General features: G+C 54.7%; 3 protein-coding genes across 4 annotated transcripts; 2 read left to right on the top strand and 1 right to left on the bottom strand.

Moving 5' to 3' along the window:
• The first annotated feature begins 12 nt into the window (after window positions 1-12).
• On the top strand, window positions 13-12443 carry NT5C3B (5'-nucleotidase, cytosolic IIIB). 2 transcript variants are annotated; one of them, XM_045526527.1, is made up of 9 exons: window positions 13-119; window positions 292-390; window positions 983-1052; window positions 1138-1184; window positions 4769-4854; window positions 5752-5841; window positions 7554-7716; window positions 8529-8729; window positions 12336-12443. In XM_045526527.1, the coding sequence occupies exons 1-9, from the start codon at window positions 108-110 to the stop codon at window positions 12426-12428; spliced, it is 861 nt and encodes a 286-aa protein (XP_045382483.1). In that variant the 5' UTR covers window positions 13-107; the 3' UTR covers window positions 12429-12443. The 2 variants fall into 2 exon arrangements, with proteins under 2 accessions (XP_045382483.1, XP_045382482.1); XM_045526526.1 differs by lacking the exon at window positions 12336-12443 and adding an exon at window positions 9625-10100.
• On the bottom strand, window positions 12158-19783 carry FKBP10 (FKBP prolyl isomerase 10). The gene is made up of 10 exons (XM_045526524.1): window positions 19224-19783; window positions 16971-17116; window positions 16439-16628; window positions 16173-16318; window positions 15627-15816; window positions 15275-15420; window positions 14453-14645; window positions 13856-13998; window positions 13527-13690; window positions 12158-13112 (listed from the first exon to the last, which is right to left on the bottom strand). Exons 1-10 carry the CDS (start codon window positions 19718-19720, stop codon window positions 12927-12929), a joined length of 2001 nt encoding a protein of 666 aa, XP_045382480.1. The 5' UTR covers window positions 19721-19783; the 3' UTR covers window positions 12158-12926.
• P3H4 (prolyl 3-hydroxylase family member 4 (inactive)) lies at window positions 19702-26778 on the top strand. The gene is made up of 8 exons (XM_045526525.1): window positions 19702-21051; window positions 21230-21382; window positions 21481-21652; window positions 22367-22495; window positions 23381-23526; window positions 24137-24220; window positions 25883-26027; window positions 26325-26778. Exons 1-8 carry the CDS (start codon window positions 20563-20565, stop codon window positions 26345-26347), a joined length of 1341 nt encoding a protein of 446 aa, XP_045382481.1. The 5' UTR covers window positions 19702-20562; the 3' UTR covers window positions 26348-26778.
• Window positions 26779-27819: the final 1041 nt, after the last annotated feature.

Below are 27819 nucleotides of genomic sequence, written 5' to 3'. Positions count from 1 at the left end.
CCCCGCTTTGCTGTTCGTCGCGCCCTCCGCGCGGGAGGCGACGCCTGCGCAGTGCGGCCTCAGAGCCGGTCGTTGTATCCCGGCGCCGCTGTCTGGTCCCGAGCGCCATGGCTGAAGAGGTGAGACGGGAGGAAGCGTCTGGCTTGGGGCGGGCCCCGACCCCTGGGGCGCTCCGAGGCCCCCAGCGGGCCGCCGAGGCCCTGCCGCGTCATCCCAGCCAGTACCACCCCCTGGCGTACCCCGGCCCCGCCTCGGCGCCGGGGTCAGCCGTTCTCTCGGGTCTCGGGACAGGTGAGCACCTTGATGAAGGCCTCGGTCCTGATGCGGCAGCCCGGGCGGGTGCAGGAGATCGTGGGCGCCCTCCGCAGGGGCGGGGGAGACCGGTTACAGGTACCTCTGGGCTGACATTGGGCCAGCGGGTCTGGGGGCGGCTGGGGAGGTTTCCTGCCGGTTGGGCCTTCCCGCTTTGCTCTGCAGCGGGCACGTGCAAGGCCTGCGCCCCAAGAAATGGCCAGGACCCGAAGGCAGGCAGGTTGGGTCTCCTGTTTTACCTTGAAGGAGATCCCACCTGATCTAAAACCTAGATTTCAAATTTCTCAATATGGTTATGGTGCTTCCTCTAATTAGACAAAAAACACCCCAGGCCAGCGGCCTCCCCGAGAAGTCGAAGATGTGGAGATGGGCCGTAAAGGTGGATACCCCATAGGAAGGATGACATGGCATTGAGATGGGTGCTATTGCAAGAGCCAGAGGGGTCCTGAGTCTTCAGGCCTCCCCCAGACTGATTTTTCCTCAGGGTTAACATGTGTGCTAATTAGGATAACTTCTTCCCTGTCCCCCCTCTGTCCCTCCCTAACTCCCCCAAGACTTTGCCTACAGCGTGGCCACTAAGCTGTTTTGACTTCCATAATCATCTCCCAGGCTGAGGCAGGGCCACCTGAGAAGGTACCTCTTTAGACCTCATCTCTCTTTTACCTTGTAGGTGATTTCTGATTTTGACATGACCTTGAGCAGGTTTGCATATAATGGAAAGCGATGCCCTTCTTCTCACAGTAAGTCACATACTAGCTGTCTTGTTGGGCTTAACAAGGTGATGACTTCTAAGGGGTGAGTACAAGGACTTTTGTGTTTTTCCAGATATTCTGGACAACAGCAAGATCATCAGTGAGGAATGTCAGAAAGAGGTGGGTTGTTCCACTTCTTGGCTCAGAAATGGCTGTCATATGCTACTTCAAGTGGTTCCTGGTTAGAACCAAAGATTCCAGGAGAGGAACCTTAGAAAATTAATTTGCAAAAAAATTGTTGTTATGCTTGGGTGGATCTAGTCTTAATACTTCGGGACAGCTTTTCCTTATTGGCCAGGTCATATGATGATTAATGGTTGGAATCTGGACATTAGGTTTACTGTTAGCTATAGAGTTTACAAGAGATTTGAACATCATTATTTAGCCCTCCTGTAACTCTAAAAGGTGGATCAGACTATTTCTGTCTCCATTTAACAAATGAGAAAACAGAGGCTTAGAGAGGTTCAGCAATTTACCTAGGCTTATACAGCCTAGTTGCTGAGCTTGGTTTTTGCATAGATGTGATTCTGTCCAGACTCTTCTCACTACATTATATTCTTTCCTTGATAATATACATTTTTTGATAAGGCAACAGATATCAAGAATGACTTCTGAGTTAATGTCTATATGATAACTCCCATCCCATTTCTGTAAGATGTATACAAATACCATAAAGTGATCTCTATAGCCTTCACTGTTGGTTTACCTTGCTCCACACTCTTCTCTCAGGACAGCTTTGCCCAAGCAGAGCCATGCTGCTTAGCTGCACTTTGCTCTGCAGGTTGCTAAGCTGTTTCTGCTGAATAACTGTATCATTTAGTTCCACTTAATTATTCACTTAGTTGCATGCTAACTGGTCTGTTGTTCTCTCATGTTAGTCAACTCTTCCAAGACTCTGTTATGAGTACTTGTTATTAAAATAGGCGGCGAATTATAGATAACTCTTACAATTGTAAAACCTGACTCTCTAGAGATGCCACTTTTAGGTCAAGGTAGCTCTGGCTTCACCAGTGATTGCCTTTGTCAAGTCACTTTTTTGGTTCCTCAACATCCTTGATCTTATGAACCTATAGAAAGCTGTGTCCACAAGTAAGATAGTAGTTTGGATGCTCTGTCAAGGATAAAGAAGCTAGAGAAACTAAGATTCTTGGTATTGATGGGTTTGGTGGGGGAGCAAAGTTTATGTAAGAAATCTTTTTTCCTTTTTTAAGATTATATTCTTGTGTTGTGTTCTAGTATGCTTTTAGAAACATGTTCTCACACTCTAAAAACACACACATTGAGAATCTTAATACATTTCAGGAGCTTTCTGCCTTTGCCATTATATAATCTTTGCATTTAATCCTCTTTTGGACAGATGGACAGGGATTTCATTTGATCTCGTCATATTCCTGAGACCATGTGAATATTAAAATTCTTTACTCAGTTCCTTCTCATTCATACTGGGCAGTCTTACTGACGGGCTCTTCACGATACATGATGCCTGAAGCAGCCACCCTGGAGTGTCCTGGCATGTAGACAGAAACCTCAGCCAGATATGACACTTGTAGATGCTGTGAATTTGCCTGATTTGACACTTTGATGGAATTACCCACACATGCTGTGTCCTAAAGTACAATCTACTACTTTCATGATCTGTGTGTCACTTATTTATTTATTTATTTATTTACAGAGTCTCGCTCTGTTGCCCAGGCTAGAGTGCCGTGGCGTCAGCCTAGCTCATAGCAAACTCAAACTCCAGGGCTCAAGTGATCCTCCTGCCTCAGTTTCCCGAGTAGCAGGGACTACAGGCATGCGCCACCATGCCTGGCTAGTATTTTCTATATATTTTTAGTTGTCCAGCCAATTTCTTTCTATTTTTACTAGAGACAGGGTTTCGCTCTTGCTCAGGCTGGTCTTGAACTCTCTACCTCGAGTGATCTTCCCTTCTTGGCCTCCCAGGGATTACAGTTTTGAGCCACTGCACCCAGCCCTATTTTTAATTTTTAATTTTAATTTTTGAGATAGAGTCTTGCTTTGTCACCGCAGGTAGAGTGCAGTGGCGTCATCGTAGCTCACAACAACCTCAAACTCCTAGGCTTAGGCTATCCTCCTGCCTTGGTCTCCTGAGTAGCTGGGATGACAGGCATGCACCACTTTGACAGGCTACTTTTTCTATTTTTAGTAGAGATGGGGTCTTGCTCTTGCTTAGCCTGGTCTTGAACTTCTGAGTTTAAGCGATCCTCCTGCCTCAGCCTCCCAGGTAGCTGGGACTACAGGCATGCGCCACCAGACCTGGCTAATTTTTCTATTTTTTTTTTTTTGTAGAGACGGGATCTCACTCTTGCTCTAGCTGGTCTCAAACTCCTGAGCTCAAGCAATCCTCCCACCTTGGCCTCCCAGAGTGCTAGCATTACAGGCATGAGCCACCACACCTGGTCTCTGCATCACTTTCATTAACTATCTTTCTTTAGATTGATCTGCTTTTAAAAATCTGAATGTAATTAACTTACAAAGAAACAATCTTTATGAAAGCATGAGTTTGATGTGCTAGTTTTCTTTTTCTAACGTACAATGAAAGGAATCCGAAACTACTGAAGTGAAAAGTGTTTATCCATATATGCCCTAAAATCATCTTGCCTACCACCTGAGAAAGTGTACCACATTTTGGGAAACACAGCATTAGTCCGTTCTTACTGGTGAAGCCCTGATGACTAAGCTAATTAATAACAACAAAAACAAAAACAAAAAACAAAGTCTGGGCTTGATGACTTGTGCCTGTAATCCTGGCACTCTGGGAGGCCAAGGTGGGAGAATTGCTTAAGGTCAGGAGTTCGAGACCAGCCAGAGCAAGAGTGAGACCCCGTCTCTACAAAAAAAAATAGAAAAATTAGCCAGGTCTGGTGGCGCACACCTGTAGTTCCAGCTACCTGTGAGGCTGAGGTAGAAGGATCGCTTAGAGCCCAGGAGTTGGAGCTTGCAGTGAGCTACAGTGACACCACTGCAGTCTACCCAGGGTTACACAGTGAGACTCTGTCTCAACCAAAAAAACAAAGAAGGCAACTGAGCACTAAAAATTTTTAAATATATATATATAAAAAAAAAATACTTAGTCCCCTTTTACCTGAAAGTGAAAGCTGCTTATATTGCTCATTCTTAGACCTCACTCTCTCAGGGTGAGTGCAAAGGAATGACCAGATCTGTGACTTTAGGTGCTCCCAGACATTACCAAATAGATAAATGCAAGTGTCTTGAGCAATTATGCTGGAAGATGGTAAGACAGAAAAAGTTAGAGTCTTGTAAATCTGTGGTCTGTGGTCCCCAACCCAGGAACTGGGCCTAGAAACACCACCTGAGCCCCTCACCACCTGCCCTTGGAAAAATTGTGTTCCATGAAATTAAGAACTAGGCCACACACCAGGAGGTGAGCAGCGAGCGAGTGAGTGACGCTTCATCTGTTTTTGTAGCCGCTATAGCTGCTCACCACTGCTCACATCACCGTGGTCCATGGAAAAATTTTCTTCCATGAAACCAGTCCCTGGTGCCATGAAGGTTGGGGACCACTGGTGTAAATGCTGTGTCCCCAAATGCAAACTTCGAGAAAACTGACAATTTTACATGAAGTTGCATTATCTGGGTGATTTTTTCTTGCACAAAGTTGTAGGACTTTGCTGGGGAAAACTTGATGGTGACTAATGGCTTTCCCCTTCATGTGGACGTCTCAGCTCTCGGCGCTCCTTCACCACTATTACCCCATTGAGATTGACCCCCAGCGGAGCATCAAGGAGAAGTTGCCTCACATGGTAGAGTGGTAAGTGACGGTGCGGGAATGCTCCTGGGCCCAGAGTGGGCAGAAGGGGCGGATTTTCCCAGGGCTCTGAGGAGATGACAGGCTCCCTTACCTTACTGAGGGCTTAGCCCGATGCTGTAACCCCAACTGCTAGAACAAACTTTTCAGATACACCTGGGGCTGCTGTGGCTGCTGCTAGAGTCGAGTCCCTCAGGGAATCTATGGGCTAAGTTAGAAACCCCTTAGTTTGGGGGATAAGTGCTGTGGGGAAATGACCCTTGTCATTTAGGGTTGAGGGTTTTTTGCTACTGGATAATTTGTAATGAACAGAATTCATTGGCTTATGGTTCTGGAAGCTGAGAAGTCCAATATCAAGAGGTTCGCTTTAGATAATGGCCTTCTTGCTGCATTATCCCATTGCAGAAAGGCGGGGGTGGGGGGGCCGGGGGAGGCGCTGAACTTTTCTGAGGATCCCACTCCCACAACAACAGTATTAATCCATTTATGAGGACAGTGCCCCCATGACCCGGACGCCTCCCATTAGGCCCCACCTCCCCACACCTGTGCACTGGGGATCAAGTTTCCAACCCGTGAACTTTGGGGGACACGTTCAAACCTTCGCAACCCTGCTGTAGAAACCAGCATCCCTGGCAGAGTCGCATCTCTCCAGTGCGTGGAGTCACGGAGCAAGGGATTCAGGAGAGCTTCGACTTCAGCAGTCCACTCTTGCCTCTCTTACGTCGCTTTCTCACCTCTTCCTTTTAAGGACAGCCAGTGTCGTTTAGGGAATGGCTCTGTGGAGAAGGTTGAGGCCTTCATTGTCCATGCTGTCAAAGGGGACTTTGTTCTGTAAAGGCAAGGGACATTTTACTTACCTGAGCAATTTGAATTTGGGGTTTTGTGGATGTCTGTTTCTAGGTGGACCAAAGCGCACAATCTCCTGTGTCAGCAGAAGATTCAGAAGTTTCAGATAGCCCAGGTGGTTAGAGAGTCCAATGCCATGCTCAGGTAAGCTTCTTGCTCTGGAAAACATTTATGACAACCCGTTGAAACTGTTTTGCTCACAAAAAGGAGGCTGGGGGAGGGTGGAGAGAAGTTAGTTGCTTGGAGATCCAGAAGAGACATGGCAACACGAGCAACTGATAGGAAGAAGATCTTGTTTTTACTCTCCTTTTACAGCTAAAGGATTTCCTACCTATGCTAGGAAGCAGTTGGCTGGTAGTGGACATAGTGTGAAATGACTGGGGCTTCATTGCCTAGAGCAGAGTCTAGCTCATTTTTCACAACAGTGAAAGACTTTTGGGTCTCTCTGGTGACTGATGTTTTTTATCCAGACATGGGAGTTGGCTAGGCTGGGACCCTTGGTCATTGGTGGCCTTCGCTGAGCTTCTCTATCTGCTGGGGCTTTCTTTCCTGGGGGAGGGGTGGGGACTCATAGAGGAAGGAGCTGACAGAGGTGCCTGCCCTCAGGATTGTGCATCCTGGCTGGGCGTGGTGGCTCCCACCTGTAATCCTAGCACTCTGGGGGCTGAGGTGGGAGGATCACTTGAGCTCAGGAGTTCAAGACCAGCCTGAGCAAGAGCGAGACCCCGTCTCTACTAAAAATAGAAAAAATTAGCCAGGCGCGGTGGTGTGCACCTGTAGTCCCAGCTACTTGGGAAGCTGAGGCAGGAGGATTGCTTAAGCCCAGGAGTTAGAGGTTGCTGTGAACTAGGCTAACACCACGGCACTCCAGCCCGGGCCACAGAGTGAGACTCTGTCTCAAAAGAAAAAAAAAAAAGGATTGTGCATCCTAATTGGCGAGATTGCTTTGCTGGCTCCAGAAAAGCCAAGAGAGAAGAGACCTGTGCTGGCCCAGTAAGTGCTGGGGTGGGGGTGGAGTGTCCCCCAGTGAAGGTGCCCAGAATAACTGCCCGGTTGTATGAACAATAGCAGAAAACATACGCCTACCTTCTGTCCCTCTCCTAGGTGTATACCAAAGAGAAATGAGTGCATATAGCCACTATCTAAGACATGGGCAGGGTGTTCATGGCAGCATAAATAGCTAAAATCTGGAAGCATCCCAATTGTCTATCAATAGAGGAATGTGGATAGATAAATTCTGGCACATTTATATGGTGGACTAATGTAGCAGTGGCAAAGAATGTACTGTTTATTGAATGCAAAACATGATAAACCGCACAGACGTTATGTTGAACAAAATAAGCCAGAATGTACAAAAGAATACATTCTGTATGAGTCCATTTATATGAAGTTCAAGGACGGGCAAAGCTATTCCATGGCAATAGGAAGGCAAAATAGGGAGGGATGGTATTGACTGGGAAGGACCGTGAGGGAAGCTTGAGCTGGTTAGTTACATGGGTATATACATACTGCAGAATTAACTGAGCTGAACTCAGGATTAGTACACTTTAACCATTTACTGAATACATTGTATGCTCAATTTAAAATATTTTTTTAAAATGTTTTATTCTATTTTATTTATCTTTAGAGATGGGGTCTCACTCTGTCTCCTAGGCTGAAGTACAGTGGCGCAGTCATAGCTCACTGCAGCCTCGAACTCCTGGCCTCAAGGGATCTCTCCCACTGGGCTTCCCAAAGTGTTGGGATTACAGGCATGAGCCACCACAGCTGGCCAAATTTTAAAACATAACCTAAGTAGAAAACAAAGAGCAGGAGCAGAGGCAGTGCCACTTCAAAATTCCTTCCTCTCTTTTCAGGGAGGGATACAAGACGTTCTTCAACACACTCTACCATAACAACATTCCCCTTTTCATCTTTTCGGCGGGCATTGGTGATATCCTGGAAGAAATTATCCGACAGATGAAAGTATTCCACCCCAATATCCACATCGTGTCTAACTACATGGATTTTAATGAAGATGTGAGCTAAATCTCACTTGGGCTGGGGAAGGAAGTAGGGTGGGGACCTCCAGTCAGGGCACTTGACCTTGTGCATGAACCCAGCCTGGCCCTTTGCCTTCAGGCAGTTGCAGTTATTTATGGGTTACTTTCAAAGGACCTTCTCTGCAGTGTTTGGCCGACAGTCAACTCTGTGCCATGGGGTACCTAGTTTATGGGTCAGCTAACCCCATGTCACTGCCATGGGTCATGTGCCATCCTGGGTCCTGAAGGGCTTGGACTTTGACTTGTTTCTCTAGAGTCAGAGGTGGGCTACTCCGACTCACCCACATTCCGATTTCTTCCCCATAAAACTGATGACCTGTGATTAGGATGTGGCCCACAGCGAGCATTAGCACACATGTGACCTGAACAGCATTTATGTCATGAACCTCATGCTTCCACCAAAACAGATAATCAATCATATTTGATGGCTCCTGTTAGTTTAAACCAGGATTTACAAACTTTTCCTGTAAAAGGCCAGGAAGTAAGTGTTTTAGGCTTGGTGAGCCACACAGTCTCTGTTACAATTGCTCAACTTTGCCATCATGGCACAGAAAAGCAGCCATGGGCAGTGTGCAGACAAATGAGTGTAGCTGTGTCCCCATAAAACTTTATTTCCCAAAACAGGCCAGATCTGGCCCATGGGCCCTAGTTTGCTGACCCCTAATTTAGGCAACAGTCAAGTTTTGGTGTTATCTATGGCTTTCCAAATTCCCTGTCCTTTGTGACAGAGACAGAGGCAAAGTGGTGTCCCTGTAGCCCTTCCGTCTGTCTCTTGTCTTGATTCTTTAGGGTGTCCTACAGGGCTTTAAGGGCCAGCTCATACACACGTACAACAAGAACAGCTCCGTGTGCGAGAACTCCAATTACTTCCAGCAGCTGCAGGGCAAAACCAACATCATCCTGCTTGGAGACTCCATGGGGGACCTCACTATGGCTGATGGGGTTCCTGGTGTGCAGAACATTCTCAAGATTGGCTTCCTAAATGACAAGGTAGGGCTTTCTTCTCTTTGCATTCCTGTTATCAATGCTTTTGAACACCTACATGCTGCACGCTGTGTAGAGTATTATGGGTTCAGAGGTAAGACACAAGCCATATTCTTTGAGAGCGCATAATCTCATAGGAAACAGAGACACCCAGTGATGACAGCTGTGTGCTCACCACGTGGCCTAACAGGAGTTCAGAGAGAGGATTGTGCCAGGCACTTGATCCCAGCCTGAATTTACTGAGCACTTCCTATGTCAGGCCTTGTTCTCAGCATGTCACAGATATTGATTGAAATCTTACAACAACTCTTGGACATAGTGACTATTATCCCCATTTTACAGATAAGGAAACTGAGGCAAGGAGGTGAAGTAACCTGTCCAAGTTACTTGTCCAGGGTGGTAGAGTTTAGGAAACAGGCTGATTACCAGTTCTCCTAAATTGTACCTGGAAGGCATGATTGAAGTGGGAGATGTTGGTATTCAGGACATGGGTTTATAATTTAGAGAAGAAAAATAACAAGAACAGACCAGAAATTGACAGGGGTAAAAACAGCGTGATTATAAAGGGACATAAGTATGAGGACAAGCTGGGCAGCCACAAGGATGCTTGAGCTGTATGAAACTCAGTCCAGGGGGATTAGAGGCAGTGTCTGGTTTTTTTTCTTTTAATCCTTATTACTGTCCTTTGACATTGACCAAGGGTTAATGGTGGTAGCCCTGCCTGTCACCCATCTGTGTCTCCCAAGGGCAGGTTCCTGTAACCTTGAATTCCTCAGGCTCTTTAAAGGGAGCTGGGAGTTGCTGCTCGAATGCCCTCGTCCCCAGCCCCAGGTGCTTGGGAGTAAGCAAGAGTGGCTGGGCATTTGGGGGACTCTGCGGCTCCTTCCCTCACCCTGGGCAGGTGGAGGAACGGCGGGAGCGCTACATGAACTCCTATGACATCGTGCTGGAGAAGGACGAGACGCTGGACGTGGTCAATGGGCTGCTGCAGCACATCCTGCACCAGGGGGACCAGGTGGAGATACAGGGCTCCTGAGGGCACAGGCTCGGGCCAGGCCCTGCAGGCCAAGACGAGGAGAGGACGCCTCCCGGGGAGGCCATTCCTCCGTGAGCACAGAGCAAAGTCCAGGACCGCTAAGACTGGGCCCTTCCATGCTCCTCCTCTCCCCTGGTGCCTTCATCACTGGAGGCTTGAGGAAGGCCCTGCCAGGTGGGGGCACAGGCGCTGTTCCCGATGAACCATGGACCACAGCATGGTAGTGCTCTAAGAATTGTCTAGTCCAACGATTCTTTTTTTCAACATTTTTAAACATGTGATGCTGTTCTTCAAACAAATATAATGTATGAAACAGATCAAAATAAAGAAAACTGAAGAAACAGAGCTATTCTGATTCAGGGGGTGTGGGGGGCGCAGAGCCTGCACGGGAATCCCTGAGAAACTTCTAGGGCTCCATGGAACACAGTTTGCAAACCACCGTGAGTTAGCCAGAGGGGCCTGTCCAAGCACAGCCTAAATGCGGTGTGGGGCGGGGTGGTTGGAAGAGTGAGATTCTGGCCTGGAATGGTTTATTCTGCTGCAGCCATCAAACTGGAAATTCAGCTGGGATTGGTTGAGCTGGGGTGGCCGTGTCTGAGAGCCCCCTCTTTAGGGGTTCCCAGGGGAATCCATTTGGGTATGGATTTGCCCAATGATCTTGGCTCTCCTTCTCCTCCACCTATTGTGGGTCCAGGGCCACTGAAATGGATAATGACCCACAAGGGAGTGCTGAGACTAGGGAGCTGAGGGAAACCGTGTGCCAGTGTCAGTGATGGGTGCACTACTGCCTGGCGGTACTGGCGGTCTTCACGGTTTCTTTCCTTCCCTCTCGCCCTGTTGACTTGCATGGTCAGAAACTAGCTGAATTCTCTGTAAGGTACCTTTTGAAGAAAGAAAAAGTACAACAGCCAGTTCACCTGGTGTTTCTTTTTTCTTTTTTTTTTTTCAGAGACAGAGTCTTGCTCTGTCGCCAGGTACGGTGATTTTGTCACAGCTCATTGTAACCTCGAATTCCTGGGCTCAAGATATCCTGCCTCAGTGTCCTGAGTAGCTGGGACTATAAGCTCTTGCCACCATGCCCGGCTAATTTTTGTGTTTTTTGGAGAGAGGGTCTTGCTATGTTGCTCAGGCTGATCTCGAACTCGTGGCCTCAAGAGATCCTCCTGCCTTGGCCTCCCAAAGTGCTGGGATTATAGGCATGAGCCACCACACCTGGCTTGATGTTTTCTTAGCCTGTCCACCCTTAGAGAAAATCGCTTGCACAGCTCCTGCAGAGAATGGCTGGTGGCTGGGAAGTTGTGTGTATGTGCGGATCTGAAGTAGGAGCAATACAAATGCTACTGAGTGCCTGTGTGTGCCAAGCACCACTCTGGGCACTTAAATGCCTGCCAGTTGATCCTCACGATGACCCTACAAGTAGGTGTAGTTCCTCCTGCTTGCAGATGGCTCGGGCAGGATGAATAGCTCACCCCAACTCCGCAGGTAGGAACTAGAGCCGGGATTTGATTGTTTCTGACCAAAGCCTGTGCCTTTTCTCCTGCATCAAGCTGCATTTCTCTGCTTCAGTTCAGGGCTGTTTTGTTAGATTTTTGGGAGGAGGGAGTGGTTGCCATGCGAGGCTGGGTTGGTAACCACTTTTCAGACCTCAAAGAGATTTCTGGATGATTTGGGGCCAGGGAATGTCAGGCACTGGTTGTGAGGAGCAATCATCTCTCTCAGGGGATCCCGGGCAAGAAATCGGTGCTTATTGGGCAATTCAGTATGTGGGGCCAGCCCTATCATTTTCTCTCCCAAGTCCCCACCCCGTCCTCAGAAGGCTCGGGTCATGTCATCTCGGTCACAGCAGCGGGAGTCTAGTCTGGCAAGTGAGGGCAGATGGCCTGGCTGGCACTGAGGCAAGTCCTGCCCGGAGACACTGGGTATTGGAACCCGATTACCTTTCCTCTGGCAAGAGAGAGGATGGGCAGGTGGGAATGGTGGACAGCCAGGAGCAGGGAGAGGTGGGAACAGCACAGCATTGGAAATGATCTACTGAAAGAGTGAAATCCGATCTGTGCCATTTAACTTAACCCTTGAGCTTTGTAGGTTGTGTTTAAAGCCAGGGTCCTTGTCTTTCCCATTCAACTGGGACAATTAGGGACAACGATCATCTCTCCATGTCTCCCCTGCAGGCCTCTCTCCTCTGGACATCCACCCTCCCTGGGAGACACAAGGGCTCCCTCTCCACATGAAACCCCCAGGTTAGGCCTGGAGGAGGCAGGAAACCTCCAGGAGGTCAGCCCCAGATCCTGGAGCTCACTGTCCAGTGCTCAGGAGGCCAGGGCAACAGCCTGGTTGCCTCTTCTTTCTTCGCCAATCTTTGGGTCCACCCCATTCCAAAAGACCATGTCCGAAGGCCTTCGGTTTTATCTTTTATTTGGCACGAGTGAGAGGGATCTGATACTAGTTTAGCCTTTTGAGTGTGCAGAGCTCTGCCCACCCCCCTCCCACCCCTCAGCCCCAAACCCAAAGATCTCATAGCCCTAAAACCCACCTAAGCAAGTTACCTCACACACCCTTTGCTTTCTTTCTTACAGAAGGGAACCTCTTTAGGGAAAAGGGGTGACTCAAAGCCCAGCCCTGACCTCCAGCACCCCAGGGACAGCTCAGCCCCGACCGGAGGCAAGTGAATTCAGACGGGTGGACGGGACAGGTGAGGTAGGGCTGCCCTCCGGGAGCCACCCTTCCCTGGCAGCTGGTCAGGGCTGGGGAGGAGGGCCAGAGGGTCCCCCAGCCCAGATCCATGCTCCTGGGGAGGGGGGATGACGAGAAGCACAAATAAAGGGGAAGTTTGGGGCAATAACGAAGTGAGCTCAGTCCTGTCTAGTGATGGGGGGGGTGGGCAGGGAAGGGGCCAGCAATGGCCCTATCCAACCTCAGACCCCACCGCCCCCAACTGGCTTTGTAATTCCTTTTAAGGTAGGACTTTGGGGTGGGGAGAGGAAAATGGAACAGAGATCTGTGCTGTGGGAGGACTAGAGAGATGTTTCCTGTGACAACATTTTAGACGTCTGGCTCCTAGACGTCATCCCGGCAGAGGGTGACTGCCAGCAGGTCAGTCCCACTGCCACGCCCCCCAGCAGTGGGCCTTCGTGTCTGGGGCCGGGGCCAGGCCCAGGCCCTGCCCTTCAGAGCTCCTCATGCACCCGCTCCTGGTCTTCGTCTGACTTCAGCTTGAGTTCCTCGGCCGTGATCTTGCCGTCCTGGTTGCGGTCCTGGTTCTGGAACATGTCCCCTATGGTTTTCTCGGGCTCCTGCCCAGGCATAAGGCGACCTTTGCCCTCATTCACTTGAGCCTTGATGAAGGTGGAGAACTGGGGGAGGGGAGGCAGGGAAGGGTGCGCAGTGAGAGTCCTGGCTGAGCAGCTGTGGTGGCCTTGGGAGGGGCCCCCCAGGTGGAGGTTTCTTTTCTTGTTTTTCCCCCGGCTGCCCCCCACGCCCAATTCAGTAAGGACTGGGAGAAGACAGGCACTGGTGCTGGGGTCCTGGATGGGGCCAGGGTGGAGGGCGTGGCAGGGGACAGTCAGTGATGGCCCAGGTAGAACACGCTGCATGTGTGCCAAGGACAAGGCAGGGACAAGGGGCCTGAGGCATGTCATTCAGCACAGGGGCGGGGTGGTCAGACAGGATGGGGGACATGCATTGTTCTTGCCAGACGTGCCCCACCAGCTGGCTTCCCGGGTGGGGTGAGTGCGTGAGTGTGGGTATAAGGATGGAACCTCACCCACCTCCTCCGGGGGGACCTCTCCATCCTTGTTGAGGTCCATGTCTTCAAACAGGCTGGCAGGAGGGTCCTCGTGCCACACAAACAGGTAGCCTGTGGGCAACCCGTCCTCCCGGGACACCAGCTCCACCTCAAAGAGCAGCACGGCACTGCCAGGGACCCCCCGGGCTGGAGGGAAGGAAGGGTCCCCATCACGCCTGACTTCACAGTATGCTCTCCAGCCCACCGGCCTCAGTTTCCCCTCTTGGGGGCTGGAGAGCGGGCTGTGGGGTGGGCACAGAAGCATCCTGAAGGCTTCCCTGGCTCCCCCCACCAGCCATCAAGGCCCCTCACCTCCGCTCTCCCCATGGGCCAGGTGTGGGGGCACGATGAGCTGCCGCCTCTCCCCCACACACATGCCCTGCAGGCCTATGTCCAGGCCTTCGATCACCTTGTTGGCCCCCAGAGTCGCCTCCTGCGGTGCTCCGTAGTCATGCCTGAGGGACAGCAGATGGCCAGTTCGCAGCCCGCTCTCCCTGAGCTGAGCCCAGGACCAGCCCTCAGTTCCAGTCCTCCCCAGCGCCCAGCCATGCAGCAGAGCGCAGAGGCCCATCAGCACAGACGTGGGCTTCCCTTTTCATCTTGCCACCGCCCCTGAAGGGTGGCCTCGTGGGCTCCTCTCTCCCTGCTTTGGTGTCCCCTCCATAAAATGGAAACAACTGCTCTCCTCTACTGCTGGCTTCACCGTCCCTTCCCCTCGGGAGTAAAGAATCCCATGTCCTCATGGCTCCCTGACGCTCTCTGAGATGGGGACTCAGGGGAGCAAGAGACTGAGTGCCCCCCCAGGCTTGGGGATGCAGAGGGAGGAGCTGGAGTCTGGGGGACCCTTAGGAGGACTCCCCACACCTGTGCCCACCCAGCTGCCCGGCCCTAGCCCCACCCCGGACCCACGAGGAGAAGAGCTGGGTGCCGTCCAGCAGAGAGCAGTTGTAGTGGTATCGAATGAAGTCCCCAGGCTTGGCGGTCTCATTGCAGCCCTCAGGGGGCCGGGACAGTGTCTTGATTTCCACTGGATCTGCAGGGTTGTGGAAGTCGATGACGTGGACATCGAAGATCAGCACGGCAGAGCCAGGGATCTTGTCTCCTGAGGCCAGAATGGGGCAGTGGGGTCAGCTGGGAGCTCTAGGAGAGGCTTCCTGAGGTCTCCATGGAGGCCCCTAGACCTGACACCCCTTGCCCGCCATGGGGATCCACAGGAGGATGGGACGGGACATTTGTCCACAGAGTTGATTCTTCTAATACACTCTTGTTGGGGTGAGGGGCGGGGGAGGGGGCATTCCAGTTAGAAAGCCCTTTTCCACACATCACCTTGCAAACTCAGTAACTTACCCTGTAGGCAATACGATTTGTCCCATTTTACAGGTGAGGACACTGAGGCTCCCAGCACAGCTGGGTCCTAGGGCTATGCTGGTCCTGTTCTTCCAACCACCCTTCCCTCTCCAAACCCAGGAGGTGGCTGCCCTTCTCCACCATGGAAGGGGGCAGTGGGGCACTGCCCTGGAGAAAATGGATGGAGTCCGTATGGCAGGATTCAGGGGGGTGACTGGATGTAAACTGCACGTGTTTCTGTGATGACGGGGGCAGAGCAGTGGCTGGAATTCCATCATGGGTGTGGGGGGAGGCAGCCACAACGGGCAGTTCAGGGAAGGAGCTGCAGGGTGCAGGGGTGACTTCAGGGGTGGCCTCAAGAGCAGGAGCAGGGAGCAGCCCTACCAGTTCCGTTCTCCCCGTAGGCGAGGTGGGGTGGGATGGTGATTCTCCGGCGCTCCCCTACGCATGCGCCCTGCAGCCCCTGGTCCATGCCCGGGATGATGTAACCCTGCCCGACATAGGTATTGTAGGTGTGGTTGCGGGAGTAGCTGTAACACAAGGCAAGAGGCCAGGGAGGGAGTCAAAGGGGCCCCTCCCCTTCCAGGCAGCTCAGAGTGACCCCCAACCTGCTGCCCAGGGCGACCCCAGCACCTGGTGTTTTCCTTCCTGCATCAGTTTCTTCCTCCGCCTTTCCCCAGCCGCCACCCCTCACTTCCCAGCACCCTCCCAACCTGGAGTCAAAGAGGGTGCTGACCTGGAGTCAAACAGGGTGCCATCCATCAGCGAGCCGTTGTAGTGGTATCGCATGAAGTCCCCAGCCACAGCTCTCCGGACACAGCCCGGTGGTAGCTCCAGTGTCACTAGCTGGACAGTGTCCTTTGGGTTGTGGACATCAACGAGTAGGACGTGAAAGACCAAGGAGGCCTGCGGGGGGATCACAGTCCCTGGGGAAGGGATAGGGCTTGAGCCATACAGGTGAGCAGCAACCTGGGGCTCCTTGACCCAGGAAGGCCTAGGTGGGCACCATGCCCTTTCCCTCCCATCAGCAGCCTGGTTTCTTGCCCCTCCTGTGAGGCCTGAGCTGGGTTCCCCCAGGGCCACCACTAGCTCACACTGAGCCTTTGTGTGAATCAGAATAAAGCACCCCTTCTTAGTGAGATGATCACCAAAGTCTAGATTTCATCCTGACTTGCCTCCCTGGATGGCCGTGCTTGTGCAGTACACAACCTGAACAACTATATGCGGAGCCCTGGTTTCCCTCTTCTAGAGAATTCCCCCTTGAGTCCCCGCCTGTCCTCACCATATCCTTTCTCTCCATAGGCCAGGAATGGAGGGATGATGATCTTCCTTCTCTCTCCAGGACACATGCCCAGCAGCCCCTGGTCCATGCCCTTGATCAGCCAACCAGAGCCGATGTAGGTGTCGTAAGTGCCTCCCCGACTGTAGCTGCAGAGAATGAGGTGGAGGTGGTGCTGCTGGAGGCGGGAGAGGCAGGTGGACCCTGGACTTCCCCTCCCTATGCCACAGCCCCCAGTGCCCCAGGGCTCCCCTCCGGCCCCTTATTACCTGGTGTCGAAGGAGGTGCCGTCCAGCAGAGTGCCGTTGTAGTGGTAGCGGACAAAGTCGCTGTCCTGGACCATGCGGGGGCAGTGGGGCGGGCGCAGCAAGATGCTCACCTGCACGGTGTCTGCCTTGTTCCACACATCCAGCAGGACCACGTCGAAGTAGAGGGTGGCGTCCGGGGGAATGAGCCCCGCTGTGAGGACAGAGCAGCGGGGGCTTGTGTTTAGCGCAGACCCCAGGGTGGGGTTGGAGTGGGGTCTGAGAGTCCTGCTCCCCTCCTCCCCCCACCCCTAGCACCCACCTCTCCTTCCCAGTCAAGCCAGATCCCACCCGGGGCCCTGTCACTCCCCTTCCTCTCATCCCAGTGGCAGGAGACTGAAACTCTAGTCCCAGAGCTGCCACTGTTCGTGCTGCATGTGCAGCATGACCTTGGGCAAGTCGCTCCCTGTCTCTGCACTTCAGTTTTCTGGTCCTGGGATCCCTGATTCTGCCTCCTGGTCTCCTGCACCCCCAGCTCGTGCCCGGCCCTTCTCACCCACGCCGATGCTGCCGTAGCCCAGGTGCGGAGGCACAATGAGGCGGCGCCGCTCATTGACACACATGCCCATGAGGCCTCGGTCCATGCCGGTGATAAGGCGCCCCACGCCCACCACGATGGCCACCAAGGTGCTGCGGTCATAGCTGGGGGAGGGACAGATGGGATATGGAGGCCTCAGGTGTGTAGAGGAGAGGGCTAACACAGTCACATGGTCCCTCTGCCTACAGTCGCATCATGCACAGGTGCACACACGATCCTCCTCCCCATACACAGGTGAGATGTACACACATGCTCCTCATTTGTCTTTCAAGTTTCCCTCCCAGGTCAGCCATGATGCCACCTTAAGAGGATGGGCTGTTACAAAAGGGGACCCCTCCAGGAGGCCAGGGCCTTCTATTCCCCTGGGATAGGGGTAGGGTGGGGTGGACAGGCCTGGCCACTGCTACTATTTGCGGATAGCAAATGAGTGGTCAGTACAGCACAGAGGGGCAGAGGAACATTTACTGAGCACTTACTATATGCCGGATTAAATGCCTGGCATTTTACATTGGTTATGTTATTTAATCATCTCCCCTGTGAGGTGGGCATTATTGTTTTCGGTTTTCTTATGAGAAAAATTGAGACGTGAAAGACCAAGTGCCTTGCTCAAGATCATATAGCTGATATGTGGTCAGTTGAATCCCAAAGCCCATGTTTTTGCCACTGCATTGTCACTTCTCCAAGAAAAGGAAGGGGAAGCAGAGCTGGCAGAGGTGGGGATGGGGACTGGCTTCCAATTTTGAAAAGGTCTATTTTAAAATTGCCATGGCTTTTATTTGTTTTTAGTTATACACTTTTTGTTTATTTTCAGTTTTCAGAAATTTTTTATTTTGATGGAAGGGGGCCATGGGTTAAGAAAGTTTTCCAAGCTCAACACTCACGAGCTGGGCCCCAGCCAGGCTCTCAGAGTCCCCACGAGGGCTGTACTCCTGGCTGCTGCCTGCACTTGGCTTTGCCCACGATGCAGGTTTTAGGTCTGGCCTGTTTCCTTCATAGTGCTGTTATGAAGGCCCAAGCTCTGCAGAAGTTTCTACAAGTTAAACTCCATCAGGGCATATGGTTCTTGTAAGAGTCAAGGCTAATGTGTATTGAACCTGCTTAAGGACTGCCAGGCGCTGTGAGGAGCCAACTTTCATTCATCTTGTTTGAGTCCTAACAGCAGCCTTAGCCAGTGGGGGCTGTTTTTGTCTCCATTTTTTACATAAGGAAAGTGAAGCTTAAAGGGACAAAATTCCCTGTCTGCAGTCATAGCCTGGATTTGGACCCTTTGAATTCTGAAGTTCGCATTCTCACCCAATATATACTGCCTGCCTCCTGGCCGCTAATTTCCTGTGGGCTGAGTTGTGTGTTGTTAGGGGAAGGGTCTAAGAAGGAGAATTCAGAGACCCAAGGTTTACCCGAGGCTGGCGCACAGCCCTGCCCTGCCCTGCCCCCGCCAACAACAGTGCAAACCAAAGGCTAGCAGGACGGGCAGCCCCTGGCACTGGCCTGGTATAGCTGGAATGGTGGGAGGTGGGGGTGCGGAGAACCGCAGAGGGAGGCACAAAACCCTCGAGGAGCCTGGAGAGGCATTGTCGGAGCGGGTGACACGTAGACAGACAGGGCCCCTTCACCAAGCCATGCCCTACCCCCCGCCAGGTCCATCCAACTGTCTTATTATAATGCCTACCCAGTTTTATGCCCACCCAGCCCACCAGCTACTGAAAATTCCCACCCCCTCCAAAAAATGTTCTATTCCCTCTTCTCTAAACACAAAGGCACTGAAAACTGGGGATGGAACCAGGAAGGGAGTCAGTGTAGGTGGAAAGGAAGAGGGTCCCAGGCTGATGACAGACCACCCAGGGTTCCCATGGAGCAGAGACCACCCCTTCCCCCACCACTGTAGGCCAGAACAGCCCCCTCCACCTTGTCCTTAAATACAGCAATGGTAAGTAAACAGGGTACCGTGATTATCAAGCACTCTGGGGGACGTGGGGGAGCTTGTGTGAAAGAAATTGGGGTCCTTTGAGAGGTGAAGCTTCGGAATTGGAGCAGGGGACTATTTTGGGGGAGATGGATGCCCAGGAGCCCCTGAAGGTGCTGTCTGGGGTTAAGGGATCACCGAGTGAGTCCTGGGATACAGAGCTTAAAAGGGGCAACAAGGTAACCACAGGACCCAGATCCGGGGTTGGGGAAGGGCAGTGGTGAGGCTGGGGGCGCCCGGTGCATTACCTCGAGTCAAACTTCTTGCCATCCTCGAAAGTGCCGTTGTAGTGGTACCGCACAAAGTCCCCCATCTGCACTTCCCGGGGACAGGCCCTGGGGATGTGGTACCTCTCGATGACCACATCCTCCAGGGGGCCCCCAGCCGGGCTGGCGCGGCCCAGCCCCCTCCCCACGGCCTGCACCAGCAGCAGCACCAACTGCAGCAGGGGGAGCCGGAGGAGGGTGTAGCTGGGGGGCCCGGCGGGGAACATGGTGCCTGGAGTTGGGACTGCAGGCAGTGAGGCCGAGCGAGCCTCCTTTCCCCTCCTCCCGGAGGTGGCTCCCCCCCTTCCTGTCCCCCTTCCCACCCCGCCCCGGGCTGGTCCACGTGGAATGGGGGCTGGGGAGACTGAGCTGGCCGGGCGGGGTGTGTGGGGTGGGGTGGGATGGGAGGAGGGGGCCAGGCTGAGGGTGGTGGAGTGGGAGCAATGCGCCACAAAGAGCTCCGGCTCCCCCTCCCCCATCTCCACCGGGGCCGAGAGACCTGGGGCCTGGCTCGGGAGGGAGGTTCGGGAAAGATGAGCAGTCTGAGTGGACTCCAAAAAAAAAAAAAAAAAAGTTCAGCCTCTTTTTCCGGAGCCCCCGGGTCCTAAAGCCGGGCCAAGGCATCCCTTGCTGCTTCTGCTGGCACCCCCAAATCTAGGCCCCTCCAGGGGGGTGCTGAGGCCCCGGAATCTGAGGGGCATCTCAGTGTTTGCCCCTCTCCCCCAACTGTCCTCCAAGGGAAGGTCTCTCCAGAGAAGATCAGCTTTGTCCCGCAAAAGCTAGACTGCAAGAAGGACTTTGTGACGCGGGGACGGAGATCGGGTGGGTGGTGGTGACAGTGGAAGGCGTGCAGGCTGCAATCAGGTGTGTGCTTCCCGACGTGGGCGGGGCGGGGGGGACACCTGGGGTGTGCAGCGGGGAGCTGGGATGGAAGACCGGGTTCCCCGGCTTCACGCTCCCTGGCGGGGTTGAGGCAGGCGGCACGTCCCTCGGCGACTTGAACTTAAGGTGGGGGCGCTATCTTTGTGTGGGGAGGCGCTTTCTGAGCGCCCCATCTTTGGCGTGAAGCGTTCCGCTATCCACCCACTATCTATCTGCCAAGGAGAAGCTCCCCATAGGGCAGGAGGTCGGGCCAATGTAGGGGGCCTAGGACGTTACTGGACCCTCTGAAAAAGAGTGGGGACGCGACCCAGGCTCCTCCCCCGCCGTCCCGCCGTCGGTGCCCGGCGCTAAGACCCAGCGGGCGCGCCACCAGCCCCGGCCCCCGCCCTCCCCTCGGGGCCGGGCCGCCCTGAGCTCGGTGGAGCCGGCCAGCGGGGGCATGGGTCGCGCGGCTTGGGGGCTGCTGTGGCTGCTGCTGGGCAGCGCCGGCGCCCAGTACGAGAAGTACAGCTTCCGGGGCTTCCCGCCCGAGGACCTGATGCCGCTGGCCGCGGCCTACGGGCACGCGCTGGAGCTGTACGAGGGCGAGAGCTGGCGCGAGAGCGCGCGCTACCTCGAGGCGGCGCTGCGGCTGCACCGGCTGCTGCGCGACAGCGAGGCCTTCTGCCACGCCAACTGCAGCGGCCCCGCGCCGCCCGCGGCCTCCCGCGCCGCGCCCGCGCCCGGCCCCGACGACGGCGGCGGCGACGGCGGCGACGAGTGGGCCCGCGAGCTGTGGCTCTTCGGCCACGTCCTGGAGCGCGCCGCCTGCCTGCGACGCTGCAAGCGCACGCTGCCCGCCTTCCAGGTGCCCTACCCGCCGCGCCAGCTGCTGCGCGACTTCCAGAGCCGCCTGCCCTACCAGTACCTGCACTACGCGCTGTTCAAGGTGGGCGCTGCGCCCCGGCGCCACCCGCCCCGGGGCCTGTCCCGAGCGCGCGTCGGGTTTCCGCACCCGCGGGTCGGGAGAGCATTGCCCTCCCCCAGAGCACGAAGCCGGCTGTGCCCGTGCGCTCAGGGCTGCGGGCTCTGGCCCCCCTGACCCGCTCCTCGCACGCCCCCACCAGGCTAACCGGCTGGAGAAGGCGGTGGCCGCGGCCTACACCTTCCTCCAGAGGAACCCGAAGCATGAGCTGACCGCCAAGTATCTCAGCTACTACCGGGGGATGCTGGACGTCGCCGACGACGCCCTCACGGACCTAGAGGCCCAGCCCTACGAGGTGGCGGGAGGGACAGGGGAAGGGCTCCCGCCTACAGGGCCTGTAGAGGAGGGGAGGTATTGGGGACCCCTGACTCCCCCTGCCCCGCTCCCCACCAGGCCGTGTTCCTCCGGGCTGTGAAGCTCTACAACAGCGGAGATTTCCGCAGCAGCACCGAGGACATGGAGCGGGCCCTGGCCGACTACCTGGCGGTCTTTGCCCGGTGTCTGGCCGGCTGTGAAGGGGCCCACGAGCAGGTGGACTTCAAGGACTTCTACCCAGCCATAGCAGGTAGCTGGCCATGCTTCCTAAGGCCCCTTGACACAAATATTCATTCCTGGCATATGGAGCACTAGGAAGTGCAGGGGAGCTGGACCGGAGTGAGGTGTTATCTCGGCCCTCAGGGAGCCTCCAGTCTGCCCAGAGAGATGCCGAGTGCAGAGCTCTACAGTCAGGAGTGTCCCATGTGCTGGGCATCCGTGCAGAGAGGCAGTGACATCCCAAAAGGGTCTGGGAAGCTTAGATTCACTGGCTTCCAGGCAGAGAGCACTACAGGGGCAAAGGAGTTCCCCGGGGGAAACAGCCCAGGAGGGGTGCTGCAGAAAGCACTTTGTGGCCAGCAGTCACACCTGGCCTTGGGATCTCTAGCTCCAGGGTCAATCAAATGGGGGCGGAAAGGGCTGTCCTTTGCTTCTCTGTTTGGGCTTCTGTCTTGCCCCCAAACCCCACCTGCTGTTCACCCAGAATGCCCCGGGGCTCCCTCTGGCTTGGGCTGGGGGTTGAGCGGTGGGGTGGTAAGTCAGCCCAGCCCACGGCAATCTTCCTCAGCATCACATATCGCATGCCGAGCCCTAAACACACATTATCTGTCATGCAATCGCAACAGCAACGCATTTTCTGGACAAGGCAACAGGCTTAGGAGGCAGAGCTGGGATTTGGAGTTCGTCAGTGGACGGAGCTGTTCAGCCACACTGCCAGCTCCTCACTGCTGCCCCCCACCCCCAGATCTCTTTGCAGAGTCCTTGCAGTGCAAGGTGGACTGTGAGACCAATTTGACCCCCAATGTGGGCGGCTACTTCGTGGACAAGTTTGTGGCCACCATGTATCACTACCTGCAGTTTGCCTACTACAAGTGTGAGCCCCCTGGGTGGGCGTGGGTAGGGGAGGAAGGGGTGAGGGAGAGGGCTGCACTGGGAGCCTCCCAGAGTCGTCAGGAGCCAGCCCTGAGAACCGAGGTCCCTGGGTGGTGGGCAGTTGGGGAAGGACCCTTGGGGGTCTGGGGCAGGTGAGAGGCTTGTAGTGGGAACAGAGAGTGATCTCAGAGAATTAGAGGGTCTCGGGCAAATGACTGGACAGCCAGCAGCTGCAAAGCACTTGCCAGGTTACAAGGCCCTTTTTCTCACTAGATCCTCTCACCAACACCATGCAGCTGACATTACCGGACCCATTTTTCAGATGAGGAAACTGAGGCTTACAGAGGGCAAAGGGCCATTAGTCACAGGACTAATAAAAAGCACCAGGACTTGTGGCTGTCCTCACTTGCGAGAGATCCTGGCATGGACTGGGGCTGGGTGGACAAGCTCCAGGGTTCTGGCAACACAGAGATGCCGAGATACAGACAGAACCTGAGCTAGAGTGCAGGGGCTGAGAATCAAGGGGCCGGGAGGCTCCTCATGGGAGGAGGTAGAGAGGGTGAGGGCAGATAGAGAGGCTGAGGTCCTCCAATTCCCCAGTGCCACCATGCTCCAGCTGTGTAAATTGGAGCAATGTATCTAACCTCTCCATGCCTCAGATTTCTTGTGTGTGAAATGGGGATGACATAAATGAGTTGCACGGGCCTGGCACATGTAAGTACCCATCTCATGCTAGTTTGCATTACTCTTGGGTGGGGTACAGAGCCCAGCAGGCATTCTGGGAGGCGCTGGCAGCAGGGGCACTGTGCTGAGCTGGGAGCTGGGGTTGGGGTGGCTGGGTGGGGTGGACTCTGAAGGGGGTGCTCCTCACCCTGCCCTGCCGCAGTGAATGACGTGCGCCAGGCCGCCCGCAGCGCCGCCAGCTATATGCTCTTCGACCCCAAGGACAGCGTCATGCAGCAGAACCTGGTGTATTACCGCTTCCACCGGGCTCGCTGGGGCCTGGAAGAAGAGGACTTCCAGCCCCGGGAGGTGGGTACCACTTGCTGGCGTGCAGTTTGTAAAAATATCTCCTGGCTTCCTCAGAGGGCAGGAGGGGAAGTGGGGAGAAAGAATGTGGGTTGTGGTTAGAGTCCTGGGTTTAAAGCCCAGCGCCTCAGCTGTGTGGTCCTGGGAGCATCATGACCTCTGCCAAATCTGTTGCCTCACCTGCAAAATGGGGACATCCGGATGTGGGAGGTACCAAAATATGTGTCTGTTCCCACCTGCCCTCCTGCCCACCTTCATCATCCTCACGGTTGACCTTTGCCCCTCTTCCCCAGGGCCCCCCTGGCCTGACCAACTGAGGAAACCTCTTGGAATCTGGAGCAATGCTGGCAAATATGGGGCACATGGTGCCACTCCTGCTTTCCTTGTCAGTGGCAGACATTGCTAATCGATTGAGGCACTCTTTCCCACTGAACCCTCAGAGTCCTCCTTAACCCAGCGCTCCAGGCAGCTATGAATATTCGATCAGCACATGAGCTGATACCTGTTTGCTGGTCCTTGAGCTGGAAGAGGGCCAGTGGGCCCAGATCCTAGGAGCCCTGGCTCCCTGCCATTTGGCAGCAGAGTTCAGCTCAGTCCTGCCCGTACCTTCCAGGAGGCGACACTCTACCACAACCAGACCTCTGAGCTGCGGGAGCTGCTGGAGTTCACCCGCATGTACCTGCAGTCAGACGATGAGGTGAGTGGCCCCTGCTCTCCAGGGCTGGGCTGTGATGGGGTCCTTGGGCCTTTTCCTGGGGCTACTACACATGCCAGAGTTCAGTCCCAGTCCCCAGCAGTTAACTGCAGTTAAGCAGGTGAGGATGTCCTTGTCCCTGCCCTTTTTTTTTTTTTGGAGACAGGGTCTCACTCTCCCAGGCTAGAGTGCAATGGTGTCATCACAGCTCATTGCAACCTCCAAATCCTGGGCTTAATCGATCCTCCTGCATCAGTCTCCTGGGTAGCTGGGACTCCAGGCGCCACCACATCTGGCTAATTTTTCTATTTTTTATAGAGACAAGGTCTCGCTCTTGCTCAGGCTGGTCTTGAACTCCTGGGCCGAAGTGATCCTCCCGCCTCTGCCTCCCAGAGTGCTAGGATTACAGGCATGAGCCACCGCACCCGGCCTGTCCTTGTCCCTTTTCTATAGCTTCCCTTTTCTCCCCTACCTCAGTGTTCTGTATGTGTCCCAGTCCTGCTTCTCCCAGGCCAGTTCAGATGGTGCTTCCTCCAGGAAGCCCTTGCTACATGTCCTGCCTCTCTCTTCCTGGGCTCACGGTGCCAACTCTGATCCTCCGTGCCTCCCTGGCCACCCGTGGCCTGGACCTGGGGTTGTTTGCAACCCTGGTCCATCTCACCTTTGGGGCCCTTCTCCAGCCAGTCCCCTGGAGGATTGCGGTCTAAGTCAGGGGACCAGGTTACTCCCGGCTCTCAACATGGCACCTACACAGAGCTCCTGCTCCCTGCTCAGAACTGAGTTTGAATGAACCAGCAAATAAGCGATTGAATGAATACTGGGTGCCAGGAAGGAAGGACCATAGTGCATTACATTGATTTCGAATGAGGATTTGACAGCTTGAATGTCTCCACAGTGTTCTGCTCAGTGGTTATTTATTCATCCCCTCCTTAGCTCCCACCCCCACGCCCCTGCTCCTCAAACACAGGGGCAGGGTCCACACCGTCCACACCCAGGCTTAGCCACCAGGTCTGGCTAGCACCACTTACCAGGTGGGTAGCCTCCAGCCAAGCCTTAGGTGGCCTCTCAAACTTGTTTCTTCATCCATCACCTCTCCCCATCGAATGGGGAGAATCATGCCCATCTCACACCATTGTGGTGAGAATTAAATGACATCAAGTATGTAAAGCACTTCATCTAGAGCTGGCACACAGTAGGTGCTCAGGGAGTGGTAGCCATTTTGATAACTCTTGCTTGTGGCTTGCTGTTTGCCAGTGACCATGCTCGAGGCTGGGGTTAGTTGTGAAAGGCACAGTCCCTTTCCCAAGCAGCTCACAGTCTAGTGAGGGAGACACAACTAGCTACTCGTGCACAGGTAGTAGAGGCGTTCCTGGCGGGGCAACAGTATTGTCACCAGGGTGTTTATGCCTATGAGGGGGATTGTGGAGGGGGCAGTGTTTGTGCTAACACCAGATCTCTGCAGGTGGAGCCCCATGCATCCGCTCAGGGAAGGGGCAGTTTGGCAGGAGAAATCCTCAAAACATTCTCATTAGACCTTAAGACTAGGGAAGGAGAGGCTTTGGGGACTGAGAGGTGGGTAGGAGGTCCCCTTGGCCAGGAAGGGAGCCCTTCTGGGCTTGGGCCTGCTCTGACCTAGTTTCTCACTAAACGCTGGGGCTGTTCTAGATGGAGCTGGAGGAGACAGAACTGGCCACGCAGCCCAAGGATGCCCCATCCGACACCGAGTTTGAGGGGGAAGGTGACTATGAGGAGGGCATCTATGCTGACTGGTGGCAGGAGCCAGATGCCAAGGGTGACGAGGCTGAGGCTGGTCAGTGACGTGGGTCCTAGATGGGGGTGGGGGAGGGATGCAGCTTGGGATGGAGGCTGGGGACAGATGGATCCACCCACTGCACTTCAGAGCCCGGAATATGTGTGTGGGTGCTAGGATCCCTCCCCTAAGAGCTTCCAGCAACCCCCATCCCACTTGGGGGAGGGGAGAGGTGCAGTGTCCCCTCTGGAGCTGGGACCAGCTGAGACCTGTTCCTGGGGAGCCTCCCTCCTGCCAGGACAGCACCTGGACACCTGCAGAGGGAGGTAACCCCAGTGCTTTCTCCTTTCCTTTCAGAGCCAGAGCCTGAACTGGCATGAGAAGGGGGCACCCCATGCCCCTCAGGAGCTTGGGAAGCCTGAGCCTGATGGCACCGCCCTCGCCGGCCTGGGCAGCAGCAAGAACTATTTATTAAAAACTTGAAACGGACACAGCTGACTGGGCCCCAGTCCTGTCCCACCGTGAGCACTTCCGCCCACACCCCGTCCTGTCTGTCTCTTCTGTGTCTCTGGACCACAAGGCGGCAGGTGGGCCAACAGGAGTCTGTCCTCCTCCCTGCTGCTTCCCTACCTGGAGGAGAAGGTTCCAGCTGCTGGCAGGACTCTCAGACAGAATTGCAGAAGGTCAGCCAGGGTCGTGAAGAGCACTGGACCAGGAGTCCAGCGGTTCCGGCACCCTCACAGCAGGTGCTCAATAAATGTTTGCAATAAACACAGCACCTGGGTCCAGTCTCCCCGGGGCTTGCCTTCGAGGACACAGGTCCTGCCCTCCCTGCCTCTGCGCCCATATCCCCTTATCTGTAGAGTGGGGTGAGGGGCACGGTCTGGCGCCCAGGCTGGTCCTCTGTCCGCTTGGGGGGGATGTTGCGTGAGCGAGCGCGTGCAGCGTGCCACTGCAGACCCGCCGCCAGGGGGCGTGAGGACACAGTGCCCACCCCAGGCTCGGGAAGATGGTGGATTCAGATTTCTAAGATGGGATGTCCTGCGTTTTCCTAGTTCAGCATCACTTCCCTGGGGAGTGTGGCAAGTGTGAGGAGGGGGCCAAGGAGGTTTACTCCTGCTGTTTACTTTGCCGGCATTTACTGACCCAGGTTCCTTATAGTCAGAGCAGACGTGCCATGCCCTTCCCCTGTGGCCATTCCTCCATTCCAGAGCCAGGTTGGGGACCCAGCTCAGCAGCCAGGGGAGCCCTAGGGTTGCGGTGTGATTACCTGGCACTTCTTGGGGTGCAGTGGCACAGCCAGACCCCTCTTGCCCAATCTTACATTGGCTCCAGGGGGCAGAGAGTCCAGAGGGGCAAGGATGGTGCCTGGTAGCTACCACTCAGCACTGTGACTCACAGCAGGGAGGTGGGGGCAAAAGGGGCCTCTCTGGGAGGGACCCAGGGCCAAGGCCAGCCAGGTGACAATGCTGTCCCACATTTCTAGCCTCCCAGGGGGCAGGGTGGCAGAGATGTCTTCCTGCTGGAGGGTGGAGTCAAAGCTAAGAAGCTGATTTCTCACTGCCACACCCCTGCCCTCCCCCTAGAAGTGCCAGGTGACACCTCTGTGCCCAGGAAGACTCCCTGTCCCCCCCCAACCCCTCCCCTAGGCCTTTGGTCAGGATGAGGGCTGGCAGGGCAGAGTCTGAGTCTGGAGCAAGGGCTGGGGCAAGGCTGGGAGCTTCACTGCTGCCTCCTCCCTCCCATAGGTGGGTCTGCCAGGGAGGCACCTCTGCCCTGGTAGCGTTTCCTGACAGCTCCCAGGTGCCAGGGTGGCCCTGTGCCACCCCACCCCTTTCAGGCTGCTGTGTTG

The sequence above is a fragment of the Lemur catta genome, chromosome 15, assembly GCF_020740605.2.
Source record: "Lemur catta isolate mLemCat1 chromosome 15, mLemCat1.pri, whole genome shotgun sequence".
NCBI classification, from domain to species: Eukaryota; Metazoa; Chordata; class Mammalia; order Primates; family Lemuridae; genus Lemur; species Lemur catta.
Note: the sequence above shows the minus strand (reverse complement) of the source record. Positions and strands in the feature narration are given on the sequence as shown.